Genomic DNA, 23,584 nt, shown 5'->3' with positions numbered 1-23,584 from the left:
TGGAGTCAAATTAATTTCTGTTAAGCAGCAACAATCAAAATTAATAATTAACTGTTCAATGAATGTAAACTGTCCACCAAACTCTCATCATTCTGAACACTTTTTATTGAGTACAAGCTGATGAGGGGACATCAACGTGGTTGCTTGGACTTGCTAGAAATAGAAGTCAAATGTGTCTCAGATCTCACTAAGGAAAGGCGACTTTAGATCAGTGGCTCTCAACCATTTTTTGATAACATATGAACCCCTTTGCTTCCTATTTTATTCATAGGTGCCCACCCCATGGCTACTTGATGTTTAGAAAATCCTATTATATTTTCATAAGGAGTGGCTGTGTGGTAAGTAGCTTGCTTACCAACCACATGGTTCCGGGTTCAGTCCCACTGCGTGGCACCTTGGACAAGTGTCTTCTACTATAGCCTCGGGCCGACCAAAGCCTTGTGAATGGATTTGGTAGACGGAAACTGAAAGAAGCCCGTCGTATATATATATATATATATATATATATATATGTGTGTGTGTGTGTTTGTGTGTCTGTGTTTGTCCCCCCCACCATCGCTTGACAACCGATGCTCGTGTGTTTACGTCCCCGTAACTTAGCGGTTCGGCAAAAAGAGACCGATAGAATAATTACTAGGCTTACAAAGAATAAGTCCTGGGGTTGATTTCTTTGACTAAAAAAACCCATCAAGGTGGTGCTCCAGCATGGACGCAGTCAAATGACTGAAATAAGAAGTAAAAGAATAGAAAAGAATAAAGAAAGGTTTTAGACGTACGTGGATCGACTGAACAAGCTTCAGGAGATGGACAGTTGACTTGTCCAAGCGATGGAGACGTTCTCTGCTTGTGGTGGTCACTGCTTTTCGACTGCTGCTGACCATCACATTGACTGGACAAACTGATATCCTGAGAGTTGCTGGTCACTTTAGGGAGAGAGTCCTGAATAGGGTAAAAGTGGCTGTTTGCTGGGCTGTTGCTCAACGTTGCAGTCCTATTAGTTGTGGAGGAAGTGGTGGCCGAGTGGTTGCCGCCGTACCCTTTCTCGATATGAATAGGAACAGTCCGTTCGATAGCGCCCCCTTTAACGGGGCCATATCTCCTACTTTCATTGAAATCATAATCAACAGAGTACATTTGCCTTGAGCTGATACCTCCTGCCGAGGGGCGTAGTACGGCCCCGTTACTGAAAGCTGAAGGGGTACCCTGTGAGAGCGGAGCCCCACCGACTGCCCTGTGTATGCCACTCGCAGGAGCAGCAGCAGCAGCAGTCGTGGCACTGCCATCTGTTGGACAATAGGGAGAACGAGAGGAAGGTAAGTCTTTGTTTGATTCCAGGCAAGCGACAGCACTGTCGTAATAGTGCTGGGCTGTGGTAGGGGCCAGAGCTGAGGTACGCCCACCACCACGGGGCGCTCGACTCATGCTGGCCATTGACACATGAGAAGAAGGAGGAGCAGAAACTGTCGTGTTGGCTTGCCTCTCGACTCCATACTGAGGTTGGTACGGATGCACACTGGCTTCCGTTATAGTAAGAGGCTGCAGAATTTTACGTGCATCCTTGAGACACCAGTTACTTTCTGAAAGAATATGAAATAAACAAGACTTTTAGGTTTGTAAAATAAGAAAAGAACTAAAAGATAATAATAATATTAATAAATATGAAAAGAACTAAAAGATAATAGCAGGCAATAATAATAATAATAATTAATAATAATAAATGCCCAGATGCAGTACCAGGCAGTGGCTCTCATGGCTTCTGATCTTAATTGATTGGAAGTGTTATCATGTACATTGTTTTGTCTTGGTATGAAAGATGGGCTACAGCAAATATTCTGCTTAATACCACAGATTTGCTTGTCAGTTGTTTGACCTTAACCAGTTGAGCATGTCCCTTGGTGGCTGACGATATGTGCATCTCTGATCTTGAGCAGAAGTAGTTAGGGAGCATCATAGCCATATGTTGAGAGGAATTCTTTGGGGCTTGAATAATTCACCTTTGGAAACATGGGTGTTTTGCTCAGCATCCTTAAACAAACCTTATTCAGGGACTTTTTGAGCGGAATGGCTACTTGACTTGTAGAAAATTCTAACTGAGCCCCACCTGCGAGGTCATGCGCTGTTTATCTTGATATGAGATCACCATGTCGCGCACATATGGTTGTGATGCATGTGCCTGGTGTACCCTTATCAGACGGGTAGTCATGATAGGTATACTGGGCTTCATATATATTTACCCCAGTGACATTTTGATGGCATGCACTGCTTTCTCACTCAATAATAATAATAATAATAATAATAATAATTTTAACAGAGAAACAAAGCTGAATGCATGTAACATTTGATTAGATTGAGTTTCAATATTTATTTAATGTGATCCTGTGAGGACGAAACGTAGTAAAGTCAATGTAAGTTTATAAATAAATGTTATTTACTTTGGTAAGTAAATAGCAAAAGGACATTTTGTCTGTCACTATTGACAATAAAAATAATCTCAAATTTAGAGCCAAGGCCATCAACTAAGGGTAGGAAAGGGGGTCAGTTGATTGAATCTTGAGTGGTGAAAAGTGGGGGAAGGGATTCACTGTCAAGAAAAGGTTGGCTAGTATTGAGAAAATAATTTCTAATTTAAACACAAAGCCAGAGATTTTGATGGGAAGGGATCACTTTTTTTTACTCAGGTATACATCACACCTGCCATCTAGTGTTAAATTATCCTCATCATCATCATTATTTAAATGAGGTTCTCCATGCTGGTATGGGTTGGCTGGTTTGATAGGTGCTGGTAAGCAAGAGGACTGTGCCAAACTCTTCCATCAGCTTTAGTACTGTTTCTATGGCTGTATGAAAAGCCCATCATACATACACACATGTGCACGCGCGCGTGTTTTCCCCACCCCTGCTTGACAACCAGTGTTGGTTTGTTTACATCCCTGAAACTTAATTCAGCAAAAGAGATCGATAGGATAAGCACCAGGTAGACAAATAAGTACTGGGCCGATTTGCCCAACTAAACCCCTTCAAAGAAATGCTCCAGCATGGTTTGAGTCCAACAACTGAAACAAGTAAAAGGTAGAGAATTCAATAAAGTGGTTAGGACCATATGAATTGAGACTCCAGGGTAGACTTGGCCAGTGGGCAAATCCAACCCACAGCTTACTGCCCTCGCTCTAGAATGAAAGGGAGTGAAGGCGCAGGGTCAAATGGCCAGGGCTTTGCCCTCGCAATCTTAAGATTGTGATTTCCTGGACTGGGTGGGGCACTGTGTTCATTTCAGCCTGGGATGGACTGGTGTCCTATTCAGGGGCAGCAGGTGGTAGTGTTGCGATTGTGGTCACTTGTATGCCATAGAAACCGGATGGAGGTCTGGCTTTATGAGTCATTGTGTTTGTAGAGTTTGTAGAGTGTGGTAGGTGGAGGCAGAGAATCATAGTGGTCCATAGTGAAGAGAGGCAGGGAATCACAAAAGACTGTAATAAAAGAGAGGCAAGGAATCGTAGTGGTCCATAGTAAAAGAGGCAGGGAATCATAGAATATAGTGAAGAGAGGCAGGGAATCATAGTAGAGAGTAGTGGAGGGGAGAGACAAGGAATTGTTAAGCAATGTGCCATGATCACAATACCATCTTAGTGAAATAATTAAAATGATGTTATTGCAGTGTTTAATGAGAGAGAGAGAGAAAGAGAGAACTAAATATTAGTTGTGTCTTGTAAAGTAAATAACTTTATAGACTTCTAGTAAGAGATGTAAATGAAGACTGTGGGGCGAGGAAGAGAGAAAATCAGAAAATACAACAAAATACACACACACACACACATACACACATAATTTTGGGTTTTATTTTTAAAATATGTGAGAAAGAAAGAGAGGGAGAGAGTGTGTGTGTGTGTGTGTGTGATATAGGGAGAGCAAAAAAGTGAAAGAATTAGATTTTGAAGCAGCATTTCAACAATGTCATTAAATTAATCTGTAGATTCTTTACTGAAGATGAAGATATTTCTTCAGAAGGCTAGGTGTCATGGCACAGCTAAGGGGAGATACTGTGGCATAGATTAGGCCAGATGTCATTGTACAACTAAGGCTGGAGGCGAGTGCTAAGGCCGGAGGCGAGTGCTAAGGTCGGAGGCGAGTGCCAAGGTCGGAGGCGAGTGCCAAGGTTGGAGGCGAGTGCCAAGGTTGGAGGCGAGTGCCAAGGCCGGAGGCGAGTGCTAAGGTCAGAGATGAGTGCCAAGGCCGGAGGCGAGTGCCAAGGCCGGAGGCGAGTGCCAAGGCCGGAGGCGAGTGCTAAGGCCGGAGGCGAGTGCTAAGGCCGGAGGCGAGTGCTAAGGTCGGAGGCGAGTGCTAAGGTCGAAGGTGAGTGCTAAGGTCGAAGGTGAGTGCCAAGGTCGGAGGTGAGCACCAAGAAATCTTAATTTCAAATTTTCAAAGATTTCACAATAATTTCTCTGCTGCAGTCACAAACAACAGAATTAATTATTAGCAATTAACTCAGTTGTAATTAAAATATATAATTATCAGTATTTAATTATTGTTGTACTAAATTATTTGCAATTCGTAATTTAAAAGATTAAAATGTTTCAGAGAGTGCACGAATGAGGGAAACAGTTTGGAGTCCACATGGAATTGTCAGAAGATTCAGCAACAATGATAAGAGTTCAATAAATCTTGATTACTTAATTAACAGCAGCTTTAATTAAAGTGAAGAAACCACTATACAAGTATAGGCCAGCCATAGAATTAGTCATTGTAATGTTGTGGTGTATGGTAGGTGTGATGCTTTGGTGATTGGTGGCATGTGATCTGAGATAACCAGAGTCAAAAATATTTAGGCTTTGAATTATATTTAAATATGGCTACGAGCTATTGTTTTAATGATTTCGTTTATTGAGAACAGGGAAAGTGGATAACTGAATAATTAGAAGTTTACAGTAGTGAAGCTTAGCAGTTAGAAGTCTTGTATCCTCTCATCGTTACTACATTGCCAGACACTTAAGTCTTTCGTTACCAACCTGGCTAAAACCGGCTCTGGCTCTGAGTACAAATGTCTTGTTTTCATAAGTTTTGAATTAAAATCTTCCACCAAACCTTAGTCACAATTTATGTTCCTGACACTAGCTTAATGATAATTAAGTTATTTTACTAAATTCTTTGTTATATTTAAAGTAATTGAAAGAAACACAAAGCATCTCAAAATAAATACAGTAATGAAAGGGTTAAGCCCAGACGACCTAACTGTAAACAGGTACTACAATGTGGTACCTAAAGATATTTAATAAGTCCAGTCCATCGAGCTGTAAGTAGGTACCACTGAGTGGTATATATCAATGTGTCCATGACCAAGACACTTAACGGTCCAGTCTGCCTAGCTGTATGTTGGTACCACAGTAGTACAGTTCACAGCCCTGTGTCCATGACCCAGTCCACCTAGCTGTAAGTAGGTACCACAGTATGATAGAGTTTACTACTGTATGAAATAGCTCAACAGAGAAATTGCCAAGTATTTTGTCAGTTTAAATTCAATTCCTTACATAGGAAAAAAAAATCATCTATAAAAGTCTAATTGTTTATTCTATCAAGCGATGAATTTAATTTACGCCTGGTTAATAAGAGATAAATATAAATTAGCTTTTTTTATCATCACTAGTAAGAATATAAACAACATACAAAAGAGAGATGATAAGTAAAAATAAAATTGTGACATTACAATAGAATTGTTACCACATTGGACCAAATGCTAAGTGGCTTTACTTTAATGTCTGGAGTTCTTATTTCCAGACATAATCTGAAATAAACTCGACTGCTCTCACAAATGAGAATACTAAAAATGAACCCAACTGCTCTCAAAAATTAAGTGAAAAAAAACAGGAAAAATAATCCAGAATCCTTGTCCAGTACCAGATCGATCCCAAAATCTAATCAGTTCATGCCAGTCACGAGGCCAAACGTCCCTGACGGGGGTTGATTAAATACTGGGGTCAATTCAACGACCTAGACTCCTCTTGACAAAGTTTCTAGTCATGTGCTCATGCAAAAAAAATCACAGCAAACTGGCAGTATCATTAGCATGTTGGGCAAAATGCTTAGTGGTGTTTCATTTGTCTTTATGTTCAAATCCTGCTGAGGTCGACTTGGCCTTTCATCCTTTTGGAGTTAATAAAATAAGTACCAGGTGTATACTGGAGGTGATATAATCACCTAGACTCCTCACACAATAATTGTGCCTATAATAGAAAGGATTATTATTACCTCCGCCTTAGTGGAGGCGGAGGTATTGTTTTCAGTTGTGTTTGTTTGTTTGTCCATGGACAAGATATTTCAAGAACTACTGGATGGATTTGGATGAAACTTTCAGAGATGTTTGGCCTCATGATTGGCACGGATTGATTAGATTTTGGGATTGATTCGGTAATGGACAAAGATTCTGGATTATTTTTTATATTTTCTTTACATGTATATGTAAAGTTTCACACAGTTCTCTTGTACACGCACACACATACATTCACACATTTTTAGCATTGAATATTACCATCCCATTTCCATTGTACACACACACACACACGTGCACACAAACGCACCTCTCTTTTACACACACACTTCAAATGACCGTTTATTGGTTTTTTCACTCCTTTTTTCATTATTCCTCTATCACCCCTTACTTTCTCATTCACACGACACTCTCTTTACCATTTATCTCCTCTCCATTCACCTCTCACTCTGGCTCTATTTTATATATATATACATATATATATATATATATATATATATACACACACACACACACACACGCACACAAATATATAAAAAGACAATGCTCATTATTATATTAGATTATACATACACTTTACGGTATACTTACATATATACATAATTCTATACATCGATCTTAAACAACAGGATTACCAAAGGAAGACCGGAATTAAAGACCATGATGCAGTCTGCATTTCATTACAATTATAATTTTTATATTCAATTACGTTTCTTTACCAAAGTTCCTGTTGCATTTCAACGACTGTTTCCAAAACTTGTATGTAGTGACTCCTAAAGACTTGACGTGTGCACTCAAGTCATGCAAATATTTTCATTACACAAACACACACACACACGGCATTACAAACACAGCCTGCACACCCACTTGCACATTCCGTGAATTTCTCTGGGATCGATCTGGTACCGGGCAAGGTATATGGATCATTTTTCCGTTTGAGAGCGATTGGGTTCATTTTTAGGATTCTCGTTTGTGGGAGCAGTCAAGTTTATTTCAGATATTCTCATTTTAAAAACCATCTCTGGCTAATCGTTGAGAGGACGTTGGTGTTGCCTTGGCGGAGGTTTGTGCTCTCTGAGTGCTCATTATTATTATTATTATTACAAATAACCATTTGTAGTACATGGGAGAATAGTGGAGACGTGAAACAGTATGAGTTGTGGGACAGTAAATGAAATATTTACTGTTTAATAAATATATCCTGTATCGTATTTACAATCATTTAAGTTGGAAAATATAAAAAATATTTAAAAAAAAAAACCCAACTATTCAACAGACATTGTTTATATCTATCAGTTAAAAATAATACAACAATGATTGATAATAGATTTATTATAAAGACTGATACTACCACCTCCACCACCACCACTACTACTGTTGCTGCCTCTGCCATCACCACCACTACTACTACTACTACTACGACTACCACCACCACCACCACTAACACCACCTTCACAACAGTCACTACCACCAACACCACCTCCACAACAATTATCACCACCACCACCTCGACAACTATTATTGCCACCACTACCACCAATGCCAACACCACAACTGTTATTACTACCACCACCACCACCATTATTATTATTACTATTACCATCACCAATATTATCATCACTATTACCATCACCAATATTATCATCATCATCATTATTCAGTCTTTTATGATATGATTTATATCAGTCCTATATAATATGACAGTTGTCGTAGAATTCCATCTATACAATTATGCATTCAGGTATTAGTGACAAAGATCTTATAAATAATAGAAGTTGGGATGGTGAAAATAAAAAAAAAAAAAACTGTATGCACAAGATTCAAATATGTAACATAAATGTGTTACATATACATATATACATACATACATATATATGACCCTAACAAATATTAATCACACACATACACACTCACACAAACGTGAACACACACATACACACACCATCCTACCATAGATAAAACACACACATACTCATATACACATGCCACACACGCACGCACGCATACAGACATAGACATACACATACATATGAACCATCACACACATACGTTTGCTTACACACACACACACGCACACACCACAAGGATATTTAAAACAACACACCCACTCAGACAGAGAGAGACACACACACACTCCCACACTCACACAAAACACTCCCACGCACACACACAGATGCACACATACATACACACACATATGCACACACCCTCACACATACATACGGTTGCTCTCACACACACACACACACACCACAAGGACGATCAAAACAACACATACATACTCAGACAAAGAGATATACGCACACTCTCACGTACACACACCTAACATCCCCACCGACAAAAAACACTCAAACACACACATATATACATTCCACAATAAACTCTGGGTCCAATAAAAACGGCACACACACACACACACACACACACGGACACAAACACACATATATACACACACACATAGAGATGTGCACAAAACCAGTCCCAAAAAACCAGTGAACCATGACAGACTGTCACAGACCAACCAAAAATAAAATTAAAAAATCCTTTTTAACTCTTCTTCCCTCCCACCCCAGCTAGCCAGTCATACTGTCTCTTAAGACAGTAAAACATTCCCTCAATATACACAAGAGAAAAAAGCCAGGTCAGTTCCTCCTCAACTTTATTCGATTGTCAAAGAATATGTATAAGAATATGTATATGTATTTTTCCATATGTGTATTTTCATACACTGTTTTTAACATTTTCATCTTAATATCAGAGAATGTGTGATAATCAGTATGTAACAATACAAAGTTCATACAAAGCTTTATACTTTAAATATATTTTATCATCAAAGAATGTATATATGCATTTCAATACTCGAACTGTTTTTTAACATTTTTTATTATTCTCAAAGACTTTTGATAATCTTTTTCTAAAAAAGTGAAACCGGTTAAGTAAATAAATATTTTAAAAAAATAAGTGCATTTTCAAACCTTCTTTCACACATATATATATATATATATATATATGACAGGCTTCCTTCAGCTTGCATCTACCAAATCCACTCACAAGGCTTTGGTCGGCCTGGGGACATAGAAGAAGACACTTGCCCAAGGTGCCATGCAGTGGGACTGAACCTGAAACCATGTTGTTGGGAAGCAAGCTTCTTACCACACAGCCATGCCTGCACCCCTCTCTCTCTCTCTCTGAGTGGTTGGCGTTAGGAAGGGCATCCAGCTGTAGAAACTCTGCCAAATCAGACTGGAGCCTGGTGTTGCCATCCGGTTTCACCAGTCCTCAGTCAAATCGTCCAACCCATGCTAGCATGGAAAGCGGACGTTAAACGATGATGATGATGATGATGATATAAAGGGGCAGGTGTGGCAAGAAGCCTGATTTGTAAGCAAGGTGGTTGTGGGTTCAGCCCTACTACACAGCACATTGCCTTTTACTATAGCTCCAGGCTAGTCAATGCCTTGTGAGTGAATTCGGTAGAGGTGAAAACTGTGTGGAAGCCTGCCATACATATGTGTGTGTGTGTCTTTGTGTTTGTACCACTCCCACCCAATGTTTGATAACCAGTATTGGTTTTTATGTTCCTCTAACTCAGCAGTTTCACAAAAGAGTCCAACAGAATATGTGTGTGCATGTGTGTGTGTGTGTGTGTATATATATATATATATATATATATATATATATATATATACACACACACACACACACACACACACCCACACACACCCACACACACCCACACACACACACACACATATGTATCAGTACATAAAAAATTTTGTAAATAAAACTAATACATGCATGTATACACACATGAAGAGTGTGTGTGTGTGTATGTGAATATACAGTGTTTAAGTATTTTGTAATATAAATATGTAAACTGGGAAATGAAGACCGTCTCAGGATAAAACAAGATTGCTTTCATATTTGATCAAGAAAAATGATTTAGGTTAACTTGAAAAACATTGTCAGCAAATAAAAACTAGTTTATTTTTGTTGTTGTTCATCAAATACACACACACACACACACGTGCATACACACACACACACACACACACGTATGCATAAATATATAAGATCTATTTTTAAATATTCATAGTATAATTCATGAACATTTTATCTGATGTATATTTACACCACAAGAAATATATTCAGACACACGTGTGTGTGTGTGGGGGGGGGGGCAGGGTGTATAGGCACAGGACATGTGGTTAAGAATCTTAGTTTCCAACTGTGTGGTCTCAGGTTCAGTCCCACTGCGTGGCACCTTGGCAAGTTTCTTCTACTAGATCCCAGACTGACTAAAGGGATTTTGGTAGATAGAAACAAAAAGAAGCCTATCACACACACACACACACACACACGTATGTATGTATGCGTGTGTTTCTGCATACCCGTGTCTTGATGTCATGTATTGGTTGTAAGCAGGCATCACCATTATACCAGTGATACTATAGGATAGTGAAACGTGGGTCTTGAATGTGGGGGCCATGTGAAGATTAGAGAGGAGGGAGGTTAGTAAGCTTCGTTGGATGTGCAATGCAAGTGTCCCTAATGACAAAGGGCTGAGGTATTGAAAGAAAAATTAGCCACAGGGAGAACCAGAAAGAAGACTGCAGCGGTTTGGTTATGTAATACACATGGACGAGGACAGCTGCATGAAGAAATACCAGCCACTTAAAATGGATGGAATTTGTGGAAGGAGGAGACCCCAGGAAAACACGAGATTAAGCTGACTTCAAGATACTGAGCCTGATGGAGGAGACGACAAAGGACCGAGATGGTCAGCAATCTGTCGTGCTCAAGAAGAGCTGTCCATCACCGTAAAGATGAAGCTTTGTTAATGTTTGTATGTGCTGGGCCCTGCCCTTGCTCCCTTTCTGCCCTGTTAAACATTCCCCACATCTCATTTCCATAATTCCCTAACCCCTGACATCAATCCCTCTTAAGCACATATTAAATCCACCAATGAGGCCCTAAAAACACTTTTTCAATCCTTGTACGTGCTGGGTCCTGCCTTGTCTGCTTTCTGCCCTGTTAAACATTCCCCACAGCTCATCTCCATAATTCCCTACCCCTAACAACCACCCCTTCCTAAATGCACACATTACATCCACCAATTCTTTGCACTACCATCCACCACCTTCCTGTAACCACTTCTATCCCTCCCTCCCCACACTAATATCACTAACCTCCTCTCATATCAGCCACCATGTCTCAATCACTATAACTACCATTATATACCCATACATCTCCCATGGCCTAGTGGTTAGAGCAGCGGACTTACAGTCGAGGGATTGTGGGTTCAAATCTCAGACTGGGCAATGTGTGTGTTTATGAGCAAACACCTAAGCTCCATGTGGCTCGGGCAGAAGGTAATGGCTAAGATGTGGCAGCTACGAGAGTCAAACATAAAAGGTTGTCCTTGTGGTCATTGGAGTATTGGGTTGAATACCAACCCAACCTGAAGAAACATTTGAAACTGCAGCGAGATGGCAGAATCGTTAGCATGCCAGGCGAGATGCTTAGTGGTATTTTGTCTGCCGTTACGTTCCGAGTTCATATTCTGCCGAGGTCGACTTTGCCCTTCATCCTTTCGGGGTCGATTAAATAAGTACCAGTTACGCACTGGGGTCGATATAATCGACTTAATCCCTTTGTCTGTCCTTGTTTGCCCCCTCTATGTTTAGCCCCTTGTGGGCAGTAAAAGAAATAAGAAACGTTTGAAAACTTTAGAAATACCCTACAATCTAGGTGTACTGCAAAAATTGGCATTACTTGGAACTGCACGCATATTGTATGAAGTACTGTCTGAGGTCCTTGTTGTGACTTGACAGTCAGCACAAGGCCCCGGTAGACACAGTACCTTCAATCAACAGCATCATGATATTGGATGCTGTGCGACATCTTAAATCGTAATAATGATACTACTACAGACATTGTCTTTCCTCTGTTACAATATGTGGATCCCACTGTGTCCACCCCTCTGTATGTAGACACTACGGTGTGTCCTCTCTCCTCCGTCTAAATATGTAGACATTTTGGTGTCCACTCCTGAATACATAGACTCTGCAACGTTCTCAATAAAAGGTGATAATAAAACGTCACAAATTCTAATGAAAATTTGTGAGAAATTCTCTAAGAAAGGAAAAAAAAAAAAAAAAAAAAAAGAAGCAAACCCCAAAAATCAATAAATTGGCTTTTATTCTAAAGAACCAATAATAACAATATTAATAATAATAATGATAATAATAATAATAGTAATAATAATAATGATAATAATAATAATAATAATAATAATGATAATAATAATAATAATAATAATAATAATAATAATAATAAAATAGCAACAATAATGAATTACAGGGAATAATTGGAAATGTCTAGAATAAAAGACGCCAGAGAAAATTAAGGTTTTTAGGAAGAAAGAAGATAAATTGTTTTTTTATATATTGTTCTTTAAAAAAAAAGAAGAAAAAAATGATATTATCAAACATGAAGAAGATGAAAGGGGAAGAGACTGAGTCGTTTATTAGTAAAATATTTGATACAACAACTCTGCACTTATGTTGTTGTTTAACCCTAGGTCGGCCAACTCTACCACCTAACAAGGAGTAGACGTATATGATTAAGGATGTTCCAGAAATGGCCATCCAGTCTGTCATTTAGAAAGACACTGTGCATGCTTAACTGCATGATACAAAACGTCCTACAATGTGTTAAAGGCTTTCAGGTAAGATTTAAGAGAGATTTGTCTGCTATTTCTAGGATGTCAAGCAATATCATACAGGCTCATTTGTTGGCACAGCTTAGTTCTTCATCATCATTTTAATGTTTTACTTTTAACATCTACTTTTTCCATGCTTCTAAGGATCAGATAGGCACATGGCTCAGTGGTTAGAGCGTCGAACTTACAATTGCGAGGTAGTGAGTTCAATTCCCAGACCGGGCTGCGTGTTGTGTTCTTGAGCAAGACACTTTATTTCACATTGCTCCAATTGATTCAGCTGTAGAAATGAGTTGTGATATCACTGGTGCCAAGCTGTATCGGCCCCTTTGCCTTTCCCTTTGATAATATCGGTGGCGTGGAGAGGGGAGGTTGGTATGCATGGGCGACTGCTGGTCTTCCATAAACAACCTTGCTTGGACTTGTGCCTCGAAGGGGAACATTCTTACTGCAATCCCATGGTCATTTGTGACCGAATGGGATCTTTACATTACTAAGGATTGGAAAAATTTTATTGAAGCAGATTTCCTACAGCTGGGTGCCCTTCCTGTTGCCAACCGTAGTAATATTTCCCCATGGCCAGACATGTTCTCAGAGAATATTCAAAATAACTGACTGCTTATATGACAGTAACACTTGTTAACTATCATAGAAAGTCAAGATGGACAGACAGACAGACACACACACACACATTTCCTTGTTTTTGTTCACTGATTTCATTCATTAACTTGTGGCCATGCTGGGGCACCGCATCGAAGGGTATTTTAGTCGAATGAATCAACCCCCAGTATTTATGTTTTAAGCCTGGCACTTATTCTATCAGTCTCTTATGCCGAACTGCTAAGTTACAGGGATGTAAACAAACTAACATTGGTCGTCAAGCAGTAGTAGGGGTACAAATATAAACGCACCTATGTGGTACCACATAAACACACCCATGCAGTGCCACGTTAAAGGCACCCAGCACGCTCTTCAAAGTGGTTGGCATGTTAGGAAGGGCATCCAGCCATAGAAACCATGCCAAATCAGACTGGGACCTGGTGTAGCTCTCCAGCTTGCTAGTTCTAGTCACACCGTCCAATGCATGCCAGCATGGAAAATGGACGAGAAATGAGGAAGATGGATGACGATGATATACAATGAGCTTCTTTCAGTTACCGTCTATCAAATCCATTCACAAGGCTTTGGTCAGAGCAGGGTGACAGAAGATACTTGTACAAAGTGCTGTGCAATGGGGTTGAACTCAAAGCCATGTGGTCGGGACGTAAATTTCTTCACAACACAGTGGAACCAAATAAGTATGGTCAGTGTGTTGGTCAACAGAGTTAAATATGGTCAGGATGTGTAATATCAGAACTAAATGTGGTCAATGAAAGTAAATAGGGTCAGTGGCCATGTTTAGCATCACTGGTCAATACAAGGACAAATTACATTTATTAAAACGAAATATATATGGTGAGTGCATGTATTGGACAGTGGTCAGTATATATAGGACAGTGGTCAGTCTACGTATTTCTAATTTTTAAATAATCTGTTTCACTAATGTCTTCATTACAGTATTGACAGAACATAATGACGACGATGATGGCAGTGATGATGATGATGATGACGATGATGACAATAGTGGTGATGGTGACCATGATAGGGATGATGATGATGATGATAACGATATAATGATGATGATGATGGCAATGGTAATGTGGGTAGTTACAATCATGACGATGCTAGTGATGATGACGATGATGATGGGTGGGGGTGAGACGGGGTGGTGGTGGCAGTGATTAATGTAATGGAGGTGATGATAATGATGACGATGATGACAGTGATGATAATAATAATAATCTCCCCCCCCCCCCACGCCACTGACGTTGCCGTAAAATGTGGATGAAATTACAGTTTGCGATAGTAATTGATATTTTAACCAATGTTGAGGAGAGAGAGTGAAAGAGAGAGAGAGAAACGAAGAGTGTGTGTGTGTGTGTGTGTGTGTGTGTGTGTGTGCAAGACATGATGGCAGCTACAGAATATTTTAAGCGGTGGAGTCTTTTTGTCTTCATTGTCATTACCATTCTTATTATTACCACTATAACCCCACCAGCATCAGCATCATCATCATCATTAACAATATTCTAACAACCACCACTTACGTCGCCCTCACTGTCGCTACCATCACCACCATTATCGTAACCAATACCACCAGCAACCCTCTCACCATCAAACACCACCAGTTTGGTCCTTCAAAAATTATTGAAAATGGTGATTAGCCAAATTGTTTTTGTCTAATTAACATATGTTAACTGATAAAAAGCACATCACTACCACCACCACCACCACCATCATTGTTTTTGTTGTTGTCATCATCGTCATCACAAGCATTATTACCACCACCACCATTGCTATCGTCATGGTAATCACAAAGGCCATCGCCATAAAACATCTTGTACCAGCAGATGTCTATGTTAGATGGAAGATGGTGTTATAGCTTCAATGTTTCAGCAATTTGGAGAGACAGACTGAAAGACGGACAAGCAGAGTAGAAGATAGAGAGAGAGAGAAAGAGAGAGAAAGAGAGAGAGAGAAAGAATAAGGTGTGTGTGTGTGAATGCCTATATATATATATATATATATATATATATATATATATATATATATATATATATATAGGGTGGTGCAGAAGTAGGTATACAGCTAGGAAAAAATGAAAATGTACAATATTCATTTATTTTTATAAAAAAAAAAAAATTGTAAGTTGCGATAAAAGTAATATTATGATTAATGACATTGAAAATATCAAAAATGAGGACAACTAATTTAATGTGCTAATAATCTTAATGAATTAACTATTATAATGTTGGTGTGGTACTTACTGTATGCTTACTTTTGCACACCCCTGTGTGTGTGTGTGTGTTTCTGTGTGTGTGTGTGTATATATATATATATATATATATATATATATATATATATATATATGTGTATGTGTGTGTGTGTGTATGTATATATATGTGTGTGTGTATGTATGTATATATATATATATATATATATGGAGAGGAAGATAGTCAATGGGAGAGGTTTTCTAGAATATAGTTGTAGACAGTTAATGTCTCACTATAGACACACACAAACACGTGCTTACATACGTATACATATACAGACAGAAACACACAAGCGTGTGTACACACGCACACACACACACATTAGACAAACGGGTGTGTGTATATACATACACACACACTAATGTATGTGTGTGTGTGTGCATATATACAAAGAGACACAGACACAACTGCACATATTACATGGTTACAGAGGAATGTAGATGCAAACATGCGCACACCCAGGAGAAGTTGCATTCAAACTCGCACACAGAAAGCAACGGATGTGGACACACACACACACACACACGTATAGGAATCCACACAAGCACACGCAGACATGTACTAACATCCACATATGTGCATACACATGTACATTGAGATGGCTTAACACACACGTGTGCACATATGCCCACGTGCACACATGCACATGTGCACTATACATGTGCACACACACACACACACAGAGAAAGGCGCCAATGAAATATTCTAAAAGAAAACCTCGCAGCCACATTTAAATACAATTCACAACCTGAAGTTATATTGAGTGTGGAGTGTTGGTGGTGATGATGGTGGTGGTGTTGGTGATGCTGGAGATGTACTTAGTAGTGGTAGTGATGGTGGAGGCATCAGTGGTGACGTGTGCTTGGTAATGGTGGTGGTGATGGTGGAGGGGTGCTTGGTGGCGATGGTGACAATGGTGGTGGTGGTGGTGGTTGTAGTAGTGGTATGTCTGGTTGTGACGGTGGTATGTTTTGATGGTGGAGGTGTGCTTAGTGGTGGGGATGGTGAAAGTGCACTTGGTGGTAGCGGTGATGGTGGCAGTGGTGAAGGTGGTGCCCTAGGCAGTGGTGGTGGTGGTAGTGATAACAGTGACAATAGTGGTGGTGGCGTGCTTGGTAATGGTGGTGGTGATGGTGGTGGTGATGGTGGTAGTGGTATGTTTGGTTTGTGACGGTGCTGGTGTTTCTCGTCTTAGTTGTGGGTGCATGTCAGTGGTGCAGTTGGCATAATTGCTGCAGTTGGCACGGCTGATGGTGCAACCAGTGTTACGGTGGTAGTAGCGCAGTAGGTGTTGCAGTTGCTCCGTTGCGACTTACGCTTAATTCTGGTGAAACTGAAGACTGGACACAGAGTGGACATTAAAGCTGAAGAACTGATCAAAGACGACAGACTTGGAAAATGGACAAAACAGAGATGATGATGATGATGATGGAGATGGTGGTGTTGAGGATGATGATGGTGATGATGATGATGAAGATCAAAATAATGATTATGATGATGATGGTGGCGTTGCTGCTGCTGATGATGACGATGGTGGTGATGATGATTAATATGATGCTTGTGATAATGGTGATGATGATGATAGTGTGATGATGCTTGTGGTGTGTGTTTGGCTAAAGAATGAAGAATCGATGGTTGGGTAGTTTGGTAGCATTGCCACTGGTGGAGAGAGAGAGAGAGGGAGAGGGAGAGAGGGAGAGAAAGAGAGGCGGAGAGGGAGGGAGCAGAGATGTCCTTAAGTCGATTGTTCTGTGCAAGGAATTGGCACGAGGACAAGTCTGTGAAGTATTGGGCGGAAGTTGTTGAAGATAACAGAACGGTCGAATAGAGATAAATGGTGGTGAGGGAGGGAGGGGGAGGGAACAGGGAGGGAGGGGGAGGGAACAGGGAGGGAGGGGGAGGGAACAGGGAGGGAGGGAGGGGGAACAGGGAGGGAGGGGGGAACAGGGAGGGAGGGGGGAACAGGGAGGGAGGGGGGGAACAGGGAGGGAGGGAGGGTAGTAGGAAAACTGGTTGGGGAGGGATGGAGAGAGAGAGGGGAGTGAGGGGGGGGGGGGGGGGGGGGGGGTGACCCAAAATTAAACTCTTGCCATCGATGTAAGGGGAGATAATTTGGGTCAGACTCTTTTAGCAGCGTTAACTTGTTGCTCTGATAATTATTTTGTCTTGCAACCAGCAAAAGATTCTGGTTAAAATTTCTATGATGGTGATGATGATGATGGTGGTGGTGGTGATGATGAGAATGGCAGCAGCAGTGGTTTTCACAGAAATGATGATGACAATAACGATGATGACAAAAACAGCGATGAAGATGGAATGGGAAAGTGGACATTGCAATGGTGGTACGTTGATGATGAGATAGCGATGATGATGATAGTGTTGATGAAGATGATAGAGGAGATGATGGTGATGGTAGTGGTGATGGCGATAGTAGTGGTGGTGGTGGTTGTGGTGGTGGTGATGTTGATGATGGCAGCAAAGATAACAAAAGTAATGATGATGATGATGATGAAGAAGGTACACAATGAGTCCTGGGGTCGATTTGTTCGACTAAAGGCGGTGCTCCAGCATGGCCGCAGTCAAAATGACTGAAATAAGTAAAAGAATATACCTCACCAAAGAAACAAAGAAAAAAAGATGGGGGGTGGGAGAGCAAGGGGTTGTATACCCTAGAGCAAATAGCAGGTTCAACCAAGCCTCACAGACATGGTTGTGCAGAGAATGGCCAGTGCAATCACCACCTCACCTTGCTGGGAATCATTTCTCAGAATGGGCCCCAGTTACCCTGAGGAAACCAGTAGTGTAGGGTCTGAGAACACCTGGAACCTCGACAGTGACCGGCACAGACTGATAGCAGCCGGTCAAGCTCCTGTATATAGTTTTTTTTTTCCCACTTGTTTCAATCATTAGATTGTGGCCATGCTGGGGCATCACCTTGAATTTGCTTTTAGTTGAACGAAGCAACCTCAGTACTTACATTTTGGTAAGCTTGGCACTTGTTCTAGTGATCCCTTTTGCGAAACCTCTAACTTATGGGGACATAAACACACTAACACCAGTTGTCAAGTGGTACTGGGGGGCAAACACAGACAGACACACACACACATGTATACAAATCCACTCACAAGGCTTTGGTTGGCCTGAGGCTATAGAAGACACTTGTCCAAGATGCCACGTAGGGGGGACTGAACCCAAAACCATGTGGTTGGGAAGCAAGCTACTTACTACACAGCCACACCTGCACCTAAAACAATAATATTTGTTTATCTTGTTCTCCTTTCAACATGAAATTTCACAAAAAAGGTTCTAATTTAGATCACTTTCAAACAGGGACTTTGCACCAGATAACTTGAACTGGTCTCAGGCAATTTGATATCGAAAGGGTTAAGAGCCACAATCAATTCATAATAAAAAAGTGACAAGGCCTTCTCTGTAAAACAAGTTGCCAATACAGAACTAGTAAACCTATTTATCTGACCATATATGGTAAAACATAAATATTTCATTGTTCCTACAATAATCTGTCAAGAAATTTCTGAGTATTCTCATGAATAATTCAATTATTTCTTTGTTTTTTATTATCACTGTGTCCTGTTGCGGCATTTAGTTAAACTTGGGCAGTATTTCAGACCAATATCACAGGCAACACCAGAAAATGGAAGTCACTCATCAAATAACTCACACTCGCCAACCCCAAACTCCAGCCTCTACTCGACACACATGCTGTTTCCTCTCCACACATTACATGGGTCCTACCATGTCCTCTCCTCCTGCCAACTAAGTCATTGGATACCTCCCTCCCTCCCCACTGGCCTATCCCCATCACACATCTCCCCCCACTTTCTTGGCCTATGCCTCCTCCCACATCTCTCTTCCTCCCTCACCTATCTACCACACACATCTATTCTCTTCCTCCTCCTCCCTGGCATATACAATACATACATATCTCTCTTCCTTATCCTCCTTAGCCTACACCCCTCCCGCCATCTCTTTTCCTCCTCCTCCTACTCCCTGGTCTATCCCCCTCACATCTCACCTCCTCCTCTTCCACCACCTTGGCCTACCCCTCCAACACATTTCTCCTCCTCCTCTTCCTCTCACCACTCCTACTATCATCCTCTCTCTCCCAGTTGTCACTCTGTTAATCTCTTTTCGGTTCCCAATCCTTTCTTACCAAAAGTGACCACCCTCTGGAACTGGATCCTATCCTCACCCATCCGTCCAACATTAAGAGATGCTTTAACCAAACTGAACATCAACTGCATTAATGTCAGGAATGCAAGAAAAGCACCCAAAGACGTTACGGCCACTGCCCCACCCACCCAGACAAAACCAGAAAAACAAACAACAAACACACAAGTCAAGCTGTTAGGCCCTAATCAATAATTCTTCAAAGTCCATGTTTTGTAAGCCTGTTGTTCTTCATATCACCATTAACTTGGCTGCAGCTATTATTTGGATCGGGGCTATACATATGAATGCATGTGTGTGTGTATATATATATATATATATATATATATATGTATGTATATATATATATTGATTTAATACAAATTGCAAAAGGGGAACTAAGAGTTTCGTGCTTTCATGATACTTCAAATGGGTGGATTTATAAAATACATCATGTATCTCTAAGCAATCTTTCAGGCTCTGTTTATGCATTAGATGCACCGAGTCTGGCAGACTGCCTGGAGATACATGGCATACATTTTAAGTATAAAACTATTAGTAGCACTTTTGGTGTGTATTTAAACTGATATTTATCTCTCACTGGATAGAGTACTTTTTTAAAAAAAGAATAGAAGAATATATATTTATATATATATATATATATACATATATATAGGTGCAGGAGTGGCTGGGTGGTAAGTAGCTTGCTTACCAACCACATGGTTCCGGGTTCAGTCCCACTGCGTGGCACCTTGGGCAAGTGTCTTCTACTATAGCTTCGGGCTGACCAAAGCCTTGTGAGTGGATTTGGTAGACAGAAACTGAAAAAAGCCCCTCATATATATGTGTGTGTGTGTGTGTGTGTGTGTGTTTGTGTGTCTAAGGGCGGTGCTCCAGCATGGCCGCAGTCAAATGACTGAAACAAGTAAAAGAGTAAAAGAGAGTAAAGAGTATCTGTCTATCTAGCTAGCTAGCTATACATGTGTGTGTGTGTGTTTCTCCATTTGGTAATCCAAACCTGAAAGAGATGGGCTTCTGTTAAGGACCTGTGAAACTTTAAGCCACATGGAGCCAAATCAAACCGTTTTACACAATAATACATGTAACACACCTGGTCAATGTGTTAAGTACTTATTTCTTTCAATTGTCCACTCATTCTTGAAGTGTGTTTGTGTGTGTGTATTGTGAAGGCACATGGCTCAGTGGTTATAATGTTGGACCTACAATCATGAGGTAGTGAGTTCAACTCTGGGACTGGGCTGTGTTGTGTTCTTGAGCAAGACACTTTATTTTCACGTTGCTCCAGTTCACTCAGCTGTAGAAATGAGTTGTGACATCACTGGTGCCAAGCTGTATTGGCCCCTTTGCCTTTCCCTTGGATAACATCAGTGGCATGGAGCGAGGAGGCTGGTATGCATGGGCGACTGTCGGTCTTCCATAAACAGCCTTGACCAGACTTGTGCCTTGGAGGGTAACTTTCTAGGAGCAATCCCATGGCCCCTCATGACTGACTGGCCCCTTTGTGTGTTGTGTTCTTGAGCAAGAGATAAAAGTGGTACACAGCATGTTTGGTAGGAGCGTAGGTTATGCAGTGGTAGGATGGGGGAGGAGGAGGAGGAGGAGGCATGTGAGTATGACATAACAACATCACGTCACTTCATTGTCACAATCACGTTGTAATAATATTACAACATTATTCTTAAAAATACTACAGCTGTTGACATATACACTTCAATAAACCGTTCTTTGTATAAGAAGATAAGAGTGCCTTGGTTCTGCTGTGAAATAAGAATGGAAGAAATGTCTCAAAATGTCTTTAACGCTGAAAGCGTTCAGTTTCAAAGACTGAAGCTCCATAGAACAACCTTTAACTGGTTCTGGTAAATAAATAAGATAAATATCAAAGAAAACAAACAAACAACACCAAGAATATTGACTGAAAGTTAATTGTTAAGATGTTTACAACAACAACAAAAAAAAAAAAGGATACTAAAATAAGAATAAAATGAAACAAGAAGAAAGCTAAATAAATGTAACACTGATAGCTTCAAAATGGAGAGAAGTTTCTGGAAAGCGTCCAAGAATTATGATAAAAGTAAGGAGAATGCAGTAAGTTAATTAAAAAAAAGACAAACAAACCAAAAATCACACACACAGACACACACACAAGGCAGGAGGGGAATCAATTAAAATAGAGAAATAATCAGCTGAAAGGGGAAAATAAACGAGAGAGACCAAGTAGTTTTTGGTGCTGGGGTTTATTGCTGAGAATATCGTGTAGCCCCAGCTGTGCTAGGTCTTGAACCCACACACATCTGTCCCACTAAAGGTTGTCATGCATTTCATTGAGACGAAGGGAGTCAAACACACCTTTGACAAGGGAAGGGAGTCACTCCAGGCACAGGGTGGAGGTTACTCCACAGACAAACAGGAAGTCACACACTCCACGGACACGAGGGGGGGGGGAGAGGTCAAACACTCCACCATTAAGGGAAAATCACATTTCACCTAAACAAAGGAAGCTGCACTCCACCTGCACACCACCCATTTGAGCAAAGTCACACACTCCACCTACATGAGGAAAGTCAAATACTCCACCTACAATAGGAAAGTCACACACTCCACCTATATGAGCAAAGTCACACACTCCACCCATTTGAGCAAAGTCACACACTCCACCTACATGAATAAAGTCACACACTCCACCCACATGAGCAAAGCCACATACTCCACCTACATGAATAAAGTCACACACTCCACCTACATGAATAAAGTCACACACTCCACCCACATGAGCAAAGCCACATACTCCACCTACATAAGGCAATTCACACTCAAGCTACACGAGGGAAGTCTCTCACACACAGCACTGACAGAGGCAACCCAACCCCAACTCATGACCCTTCAACAGGTGCAGTCAGAGCCAAGGGCTGTAACATTCTAGAGACAGACAGATCCTACTGCACCAAATTGAGGACACACACACACACTCTCTCTCTCTCTCTCTTTCACACACTCAGTTTAGACATGCACTTTGCACTTTTCTCACCCCTGCTCTCTCACGCATACGCTCTTTCTTTCTTTCTCTCTCTCTCTCTCTCTTTCCAACACACTTTCGTACATACACATACACGTACACATTCTCCACTTTTGCCTCTCTCTCTCTCACACACACACATGCACGCACACACTCTCTCCACTTTGCCTCTCTCTCCCTCTTTCACACACACACACACACACAACATGCACTCACACTCCGTCTCTCTCTCTCTCTCTCTCTCTCACACACACACACACATTCCCTCAACTAAAGTCACTGCCCTAATTTCAAACATGACAAACGTTCCTCACCATGTTTACAATATCTCTTTCTAAGTTGGGTAAACTGCCAAAATTCTAAGACTTTTAAAAAAAAAACCTGTCACCCAAGCCAACACGGTCTCACACACACACACACACACACACACACACACACACACACACACACACAGACAGACAGAGCAGGAACGAAACGTTGACCGGTACATTAGCAACATTGATTTATCAAGAGGAAAG

General features: G+C 40.8%; 1 protein-coding gene across 6 annotated transcripts in view; it reads right to left on the bottom strand.

Annotated features, from left to right (window-relative positions):
* The window catches only part of LOC106883172 (uncharacterized), a 145,143-nt gene that overhangs the window by 20,019 nt on the left and 101,540 nt on the right, over nucleotides 1-23,584 (bottom strand). For all 6 annotated transcript variants that reach the window (XM_089339760.1, XM_089339764.1, XM_089339759.1 and 3 more), the window contains one exon: nucleotides 777-1,577. In XM_089339760.1, coding sequence (XP_089195886.1) covers nucleotides 777-1,577 — 801 coding nt within the window. The remainder of the gene's footprint in view (nucleotides 1-776; nucleotides 1,578-23,584) is intronic.

The sequence above is a fragment of the Octopus bimaculoides genome, chromosome 22 (genome assembly GCF_046866305.1).
Source record: "Octopus bimaculoides isolate indiv1 chromosome 22, ASM4686630v1, whole genome shotgun sequence".
Taxonomy (NCBI): Eukaryota; Metazoa; Mollusca; class Cephalopoda; order Octopoda; family Octopodidae; genus Octopus; species Octopus bimaculoides.
Note: the sequence above shows the minus strand (reverse complement) of the source record. Positions and strands in the feature narration are given on the sequence as shown.